This window comes from Corvus brachyrhynchos, unplaced genomic scaffold (genome assembly GCF_000691975.1).
Source record: "Corvus brachyrhynchos isolate BGI_N302 unplaced genomic scaffold, ASM69197v1 scaffold5, whole genome shotgun sequence".
In the NCBI taxonomy this organism is placed as follows: domain Eukaryota; kingdom Metazoa; phylum Chordata; class Aves; order Passeriformes; family Corvidae; genus Corvus; species Corvus brachyrhynchos.
The window spans coordinates 12,588,509-12,597,470 of NW_008238321.1; the positions used below are offsets into that span (position 1 = coordinate 12,588,509).

The window sequence follows — 8,962 nt, forward strand, 5'->3', positions numbered from 1 at the left end:
GCGCCCCCCCGAGCTCGGGGGCCCGCAGCGCCGGGGGAGGCAGGACTGACCGGCAGCTGTTGTCTCCAGCAGCGTGGAACGAGGTCTCGGCCCTGCGCAGGCCCAGGCGGGAGAAGGAGTGGAACATGGTGAGGGCCACGTCGCTGAGGGCGCTCACGCCGTCGGGCTCCTCGTACACGTTCTCCCAGTAGGAGCGCAGGCCCGGCGTGCCTGACGGGTAATTCCCGTACAGGTAGTAGTCCAGCTGGCCAATGATCTCCTGATTCACCACGGCTTCAAACTTGCGGGCGAAGAAAGTTGGCCTGGCAGTCTGCTGTTGGGACAGGACAGGAAAAGACGCTGAGTTCCCATTTTCAGACACGACACTTTGTCTTAAGCAATGGGCTGGAGTTGAGGACATGAACTCTCCATAGGCAAAGATGACTTAAAAGGTCACCTTCGGGACCGTTCATCGTTAGGAGTGATGTGAAGATTCAGCTAAAAACTACATAATTACTCAGTGAAAATGTAGCTGTGTCAATCCCTTCAGAGCAACAGTCACCCCCCCTCTCCAAGTGCAGGAGGGGTGGGGAGCGCTCTCCAAAGCCCCATGTTAGCCTGGAGACAGTGCAGCACTGGCACGTGCCAGGCAGGGAGACGAGTGTGCTGGGGCACAGAGGCTCAGAGGAGGCAGAGCAGCACTTTCTGTGTATGGACTTGCTGCTAGGAGGTGGTAAGAGGTCTCTGGGAGAGGTGCCATTTGTGGCTGAGGTTTCTCCCCTTCTGAGTGCTCCTGCCCAGATTTTTTCTCTGCGCTTGACACAATCTTGGGCATATTACTGCTTTATATGCTACTCAACTACCATTAACTTTCAAAAAGTCTTTGTTTTGCCTTGCTCATATTTGACCGTGGGTTCTGAGGTGCCAAGGAGTTCAGGAGTGCCCCAGACAGTTGGAAAATTCTTTTGAGGATGCTCAGTTTTGCTCTGAGACGGCGCATGCTGTGGGCTTTGTGATCTCAGCTTGCTTTGTGCCTCTGTGGGAACAGCAAGCCCTGGCCTTCTGGTGCTGTGTGCTCGTGTGATGGGCTCTCTCACCAGAAAGTGTCAGAAGCTGCCTTTACATCTGTTCTAATTTTGAACTTTCCTTTCCAGCTCAGTTTACCTGATTGTTTTCTGAAATATCGTTGTGGGTTCACAGCCTGTAGCAGGTCAGGCTCTGCAGTCCGGCAAGAGGTTTTTAAGACTTGCCATTTATTCTGTGCTGGAGACTTCCCTGGGATTGGTGTTTGGGACAGCAGAGCCTCTCTTAGATAACGTCTCATTTGCTCTTTTTGTGAGTGCCTGTGCCAGTGACTTCAAGCGTGCCTGGTAGGCAGCACATCACAGCAAAGAAAAGGTCTCTGTTTCAGAGCAGTCATCATTTCTGTGCTGTAGGGTAACACATTCCCCATCCCACACAAAGCCTGAACAAACATGCTTTATGCAGTGAACACCGAGGAGCTGGAGGGATGGAATTGCAAATCTGGTGACCTTGAAACAAGCGGCTGTTCATTCTTAATAGAAGATACACAGGCAGGACACAGCCTCGAGACTGAGTGCACCCTGGAGCACAGGACTCGCTCTCACGGCTGCCTTGAGGAAACTATCACAAAGGAACCGATTTAACTTTTTAAGACAGTCCTGCCAAACCTGGGTGATCAAAACCTCATGACTAAGGCTCCCAGAACCACGAGATAAACTTTAATATGATCATGCTGTTGAATATAATAATGAAAATGGATTTGCCTTGTGTGTGTAAGTCTCTAGCAGGCACAGTGGTCAACTTCTAAGCTTTTTTAAAAGATTATAAACATTGCTTAACACTGAAAGCCAGGAGTTTTGTGAAATGATGAAAGCACCTGAGCTGGAACATTGGAAAAAAACCCTTTGCAATAAACTCACGAGAGTTACCAAGTAACAGTGGAGCAGTCAGAGATGTGTCAAGCTTCCCTCCTTTCTGGCACAGCAGATTACCAATGCCAAGGAGTCCAAAGAGTTGCTGTGTGACCTTACCATGCAGTGGTATGTCTCCAGGGCCAAAACATAGGAGAACTAATCTTTCGTTCTCCTGAAATTAAGATCAGAGCTTCCTCACATCTCCTTCTCCACCTGCCTGACGGAGTCAAAGCTTGCCTTCCCTCTCCCTGCTGCAGCCACGCATTCAGCCAGCTCTCCACACCCAGCACAGCGGGAAGAGCCTCTCTGCAGGTGTGTTCAGTTACCTGGAACCGGTGGAAGTCTGCTGGTTTGAAGTCATTGGGTGAACAGCCACACCAGTCAACAATGTGCTTGTACTGACACTTGCAGCCGAGCTTGCGGTTCCAGTTGGTGATGCGCAGGTTGTTGTCCACCATGGAGTCACAGAATGGGCTGTTCTCCAGCACAGTGTGAAAGAAGGACTGCAACAAACACACAGCAGATCACTGTATTTAGCTCCTCAAAATTCCATTTTCTCCTTCACTTCAGCCCATGGGCCCAAACCTAATGCAGGTGACCTATTTTTGTTTGAAATGACAGAATTAACAAGCTCTATTGTTCCACCACATATGAAACACACTCTATGTGCCTGTATTCCCTAGAGCTTGGAAAAATCACCACACTCTATAGACCCAACACACAGCTGAGGTCCTGCTCCAACAACCTGGCACAGAATAACTGCACTTCTGCAATGACCAGCTTTGGGCGCTGGGAGTCCAAAGGACTCCAGGAAAGGCACCAGTGCCATCTATCATTTTATTTTTATTTCAGCTGCCCCAGCAGTTCTAAGAAATTCCCATTATTTCCCTTCTGTAAGTTACTCCCTGGTCTACCAGATTTAGGACTATTTTTCTGAGCAATGTGCTAATGGAACATTTCAAGTTGTTTCCCAAAACAATTCTTAAAACTATACCATCACCCTGGTTACTCTGATAAAAATACAGTCCCAGACAGCTCTTCTGTGGGTGTCTATCTCCAGCACTCTGAAATGCATTGCTAGTTGAGTGGCTTTGCTCTGAAATACACAGTTCACCCTAGGCACCAAAAGGACATTGTGCCTCCTGCATTTACGTCTGAAACCGTAAGTCTTTATTTGCTGACTCATGGCAGCATGGAATTCCTATTGGGCAATCCTAATTATATCATCGTAGTATCAGCTATTACATAAACCATGTGTAATGGGGACTGATACAGCAGGTTAACAGGTCAGTGAAGGCAGGGCCATTTTACAAAGCCAGCTATGTATCTTGCAAAGAAAACCTTGTGGAAAAAAGCTATGGAATATCATCAAATGTAGCCCTGCAAGAGAGCAGTGGCTTCTCTTTAAAATCACCAATAGTAAGATCTATAAATAACCAGCATAACATTAGCATGGCTGGCCCCCAAATAATCCCCCTACCCTTTTTAATGTTAAATGACAGCCCAGTGAATATGGATTTTATGCTTGAACTGTTTGGTTAAACCCATAAAGGCATCCATTCTCATTCAAGCGAGAGGGGAAAAAAAAACCCTACCCAATTACCCATTGCCCTGTGTCCTTTTATAGCAATACAGGAACTTCTCTAGATAATGGATGAAAAGGTTATCAGAGTAGAGAGAAAAGGTGATTTTTTAACAGAAACGGGATTAAAAGAAGATTATGCAACATGTGTGTGGAATAATAAACTCCTACCAAAAGATAACAATCGCTGTGCTCCAGCACAAGCTAACGAGCCCAGATTTGTGAGATCGGTGTCATCCATCCCTCAAATGTTCAGGAGCCAAGGCAGTTATTGGTTTAAAGGCAGTCATCAGGTCTTCCTTGGGCTGGCTGACTGCTGCAGCCTGTGGGGCAGAGCCTGGGGAGCCAGGGGAGCAGAGCAGCCAGGGGGCAGGTGTAGCACAGGCTGCCAACCCGCGCTGCCACGGCTCTGTGCTCTCCCCGCAGACAGCGCGCTCCTGACGCACTGCTGCACGCCAGGCACAGCCCCACTCTGGTGTGCACTCCCCTTCTGCATCACTTGTAGCCAGAGCGACTCCTGAGTGATCGAAATCATTTGTGACTCTGCCTTCTAGCTGAGTTTTGAACAGAACAATAAACCTTTGTTTGCAGGGTTTATATTTTTAAAGAAAAGCGCTGGATAATAGCAAGGAAAGCTACTTATGAAGAGAATTCGCCATCTCTAATATCCTTCAAAAGCTTTGTGCAGGAAAAATTCGCAAGCAAAGGGCAGCTGGATTTTTGGTTGTTCAGTAACAGATTAATAGGCTTAGAAGTATAAAACAAAGCCACTCTTTGCAAAAAAGATAAATAAACAAAGCAATAAACAATTGCAAGAGATGTTCTAACCCTAAAGGGCTTACTTGTCATAGAAGCAAAATTTTCATTACCCACTGTGGGATGCTCCAAAGCCCACTGACATCAGGTGAAAGCCCCTCTGATTTCGGTCAGATCTTTGGGACAAGCACAAACACTGCAGGTTTGAACACAGAGAGGGATTCTTTCCATTCCCATACCTCGGCAGGAAGCAGCGTGTAAGAGTAAAACCTCTTCATCTTTGTTACCAGATCATCATTAGAAAAAGTCACATATTCCACAAACTTCCTGTTCAGGAGGAACCAGTCTGACCCTCCATCGACTGTGATTCCTTCTGGGATCTTGCGGTCCCCCAGGCGCCACATGTGTGTATCACACTCCAGGAAGAGCCGATCCAGCCCTTGCTTTCGGATGAATCTGAGGGAATACAAGAGGAGCCATTAAAAGTTGAGTTGTATTTTGTTATTATTGGGAGCTTTATAAATAAAAAGCTACTTTCTCAAACAAAAAAGGGTCAAAATGTCACTTGTTTGTATTTCTGTTCTGCTCATAAATAATGTAGAGAGGTTTAATAAATGATTAATCAGTTATATGTTCAGTTACAGAGGCAAAGATCAACAGATTGCTTTTAAACATCATTTACACGTTCTGCTGTCCTAAGGCTGTGCAGGTGACAGAGCTGTAGGGCAGGAAAGTCCATAACGTTCATAAACTCTGAACAAACCACTGCAGAAGAACTGCAACATGAACAGGAACAAACACAATCTGTGTGAGAGGCTTCTCTCTCTACATAAATTCAGTTTTTCAAAAACAGGAAAATGTACATAAAGGTAAAATGACCAATTTTCTCCTATGCTACTATTTCATTAATTTTTCTATATGGATATAGCCAATTAGGAAGAAATACCATTGTGTTGGTCTTTGCTGTAGAATGAGCAAGGTTGCTCCATTTTCAAGTCTCTGGGGAACAGTGTTTTGTTATTGCTGAACCATGAATAAAAGGAGCAACTGCAGAACTGCAAAGTTATGGAAATGCACTATTTGAGACCAATATAAGAGAATAAAAACTGGGAAATCTATCTGTGTTTGAAAGCACTTTGGCCTGGATGCCCACTCATGTTTTGAGACTGTCTGATCAGGTTTCTGTTTGTTACTCCATTTGGGAATGATTTCCCTGAAGGAGAAGCAGGGCAGCTGTGAATCAGCAGCGAGGGGGGCTGAGCACTGTCCACCCCGGCTGGACGTGAGCACTGGACACATCCCACATCTGAGCAGCAGCAAATGCTCACTGACCACCCACTACAGCAACCCCCAGCCCCCAGACCCCTGCGGGTGCAGGACCTGCGGGAGAACAACAGCACCTACAGCGAGAGGGGCACCGCGCTCCCTTCCTGAACCACACAGAGCTGTGCCAGGGTGTTTCAGGGTCAGCAAGCCCAGATGACATTTTAGTGGTCCTCAAACACATGCTACTGAAGGAAAGGGAAAAGAAATAAAAGTTAAGGAACAACACCAAAGCTTTCTGGAGTCCTGCATCTGGAAACATGAGCCTTAACCCCGCAGGCCAACGCTCTGGTTCAAGTTCTATTCTATACCAATCAAAGAATGGAGATGCAATTATGAAATGGTGCATATTAATTTTCAAAAGGACCGTAAATGACTTCAGGGTCTATGTCCTACTGATAGCTGTGTCTCTTTTCACAGTATGAGAAGAGCTCCTCTGTTAACACAACAGTGCAGAAAACGTGTGAATGAGAGTTGAAAAATTTTTCTTTACATGAACAAGTTTCTAATTTCATGTTCCATTATGAAGGATAATAGAAAAGTCTTGCAATTTTAATGCAGTGCTCTGGAATGTAATCTTCAAATTCAATATTTATGCAGTTATCTCCAAATCAAATATTAATGTGCCTGAAACTTTGGTTGTTTATTTATTTCTCTCAAAACTAAATGCTCATTAGAGTTAATTATTTTAAGAAAAAGCCAGAACTTTATCAACTATATTTAAATAGGAACATAAAGTTCTTTTCCATGAAGTAATTTCTTTCAACTGCCATCTCTACCAATTTATCACCCTTTACCCTCGTTTTCAAATAGAAGGTTCTTTAACTGCAATAGGAGCCCTCGAACAAAAAAACCACCTGGCTATTTCAAAAACTGCTCTACGTAGAAACTCCCTCAGCCTCAGTATGACATGGTACAGCTCACAGCTCCCTGGTACTGCAACAGCTTCAGCCTGATTGTCTGACCTTGGCAGCAGAACAGCATGACCACACTCCAGATGACAAGGTCCCAGCAAATCCTGACTCACAGCTTCATGTTTTCCAAAATAGTTGACAGGCCCCTTTTTCTCTATTCGTGCACAGTTCTATGGTTTTTTGGAGCTAACGGCTTGGAAAAGCAAATCTCAGGATATGGAGTGAAACAAACCAATTCCTGGGAGTAAAACTGTTTTCACAACAAACTCAGCCCCCAAATCTTATACAACTGGGTTATTAGAAGAAAGTAAATGTACTTTCCAATCACTCACCCTCCAGCAAGGCAGCACAGCCCAACTGAAGAGCTGCAATGCCTTTGGAGATCTCCAGAGAAATGGCCCTTTTGCTTGTGCTTCTTGAAACCTTCCTAGAAACATCACACCAAGTTTCAGATACATAACTGAACCAAGGTATGGTTGGCCAAATACAACAGAAACTATTATCAGCTGAAGACAACTGACCTTTCTCCTAAGCTAAAACAAACAACAGGAGGAAAATAATGATGAAAAGAGTCAACCAGGAGAAAACAGAATTAAAATAAGACTTGGGTAAAGAAAAGCATGCCATTTTGCCTCATTTCATAGAACACTCCATCTAAGACATCTTATGCTTCCCCTTATCAATTTTAATTCTTCCTAAAGAGCCTCCAGTTTTGAGGGCCTGGGATTACACTCAAAAGTAAGCAGGAAACACAGGATATTATGAAGGTGTGTTGGCACCTGAGCTCACCAAACAGACACTGACACAGGTGAAAGGTGCCACTGTGCCCTGACTGTGTGTGGATGCAGCCTCAGGGTTTACACGGTTCCAGAGAGTTATTTTCATATCTTGCTAAAAAACCTCTACTGCCTGCAGCATGTGGTCTGTCACTGAGTATAGATGTCAGTCCAGGCAGCTCACGATTGCAATCCGTCTCAGGGAACTCCTCTTACTTTGTAGTTTATTTAAATATTTATAAATGAATTTCAGACAAGATTCTAGGACTGTGTCACACATAAAGCATTTGTAACTTGTGTAGCACATACTCCTCCAACATGAGTATAACACAGCTCAGCTCTAATCATATGTTTTAACTGCTAATAAATATTGTTGCACAGTCACTTAATATCAGCAAAAACATCACAATCAAATATCCTCCTTTTGGATAGTTTTCTCCAAGGGACAGTGCAAACCACGGAAACTTGGAGAGACCCCCGCTCCTGAATGCTCTCCTCACACAGTTGTAAGTCAGAGAGTTTGCTGTTTTCTGAAGTTTATGAATGAGTAAAACTTCCTAAAGTATCAGAGGCTATCAGCTTGCTAAATGCCACTTATCAGTAATTTCATCACTAAAAAGTTTTTTTCTGGAAAATATATTTTTTAAGGTGAAAAGGTTTCTTCCTAAATGTTTCCTGCTTCTGGCCTCTTGCCTAGAGGCCTCCCATTGACATTTCACTGTTAACCAGGTGCACCTACCCAGGACCTCATCGTCATTACTCAGGATTTAAGAATAAGAGCTATGAATAAAAGTTACAAAACAGCAGCAAAACAATTCATCACGAGTCAAAAGTCAACGTCAAAGCAAGAATCTGTAGAGCCAGGAGCCCCACTAGCACCACGTCCATGTTTCCCTGAGTGTATGTGGACAAGCTCTGCATGCTTTGACTTTATCTTCTCCTCTTTTAATTGTCTTTAGACGAAAATTTGAGGAAGAAAGTTGATTTCAGTGCGAAAAGTCAAGTAAATATTTTTACAGATGAGAAATGTGAGAGTCACTTGCCAGCAGTGTTTGCACAGCCACCCTGGGAACACTTACCAGAGTCAATCAGTTGGGAAGCATCAAACAGTAATTTGCAGTTTAGGTGACCAACTAGAAAGTCCAGAACAGTAATTTGACAATCTTGAGTGTAGCAGTTGCAAGAAGTAATTTGTGAGCAATCTCTAGGTTACTGTACATCTCCACAAACCAGGCACTGAAACATTCTTTATAATAAGCAGATTCATGAATCCCAAACCTGTGCAGAGCAGAATCATTCCCTGCCTGCTCAGGGTAGAAATCCTGGCCTCCACTGAGCATGCTGGGTCCAGCTGACCCTGATTTCACTCCACTTCTATGAGGAACTCTATTCTGCCAAGGATTAAACAATATTTACAACACCTGAAATAATTAACAATTGGCTATTTAAGCCAAAAGTCTGTATGGTACCAGATACTCATCTGTTTTTCTAAGGATAGGATCTTGCAGTATGTTTTCTGAGACCTCTTCCTGCCATGCTGAAAGCCTCCAGGGCTGACCCCCCGCTCCCAAAATGGAGTTGAAGCTTGAAAAGGGGAACAGTGGCAAACAGAAACAGTACCTACTTAGTCTGTCAAGATGAGGAAGATTTCTACCCAGTATGATAGGCATCGTGTGGAAAGCACAGAACACACAA

General features: G+C 44.4%; 1 protein-coding gene across 1 annotated transcript in view; it reads right to left on the reverse strand.

The window, feature by feature from the left end:
• Positions 1-8,962, reverse strand: part of XYLT1 (xylosyltransferase 1) — a 97,053-nt gene that overhangs the window by 17,589 nt on the left and 70,502 nt on the right. The window contains exons 7-9 of the mRNA XM_017734311.1: positions 4,494-4,710; positions 2,243-2,419; positions 51-313 (exon numbers count right to left, since the gene is read on the reverse strand). Coding sequence (XP_017589800.1) covers positions 51-313; positions 2,243-2,419; positions 4,494-4,710 — 657 coding nt within the window. The remainder of the gene's footprint in view (positions 1-50; positions 314-2,242; positions 2,420-4,493; positions 4,711-8,962) is intronic.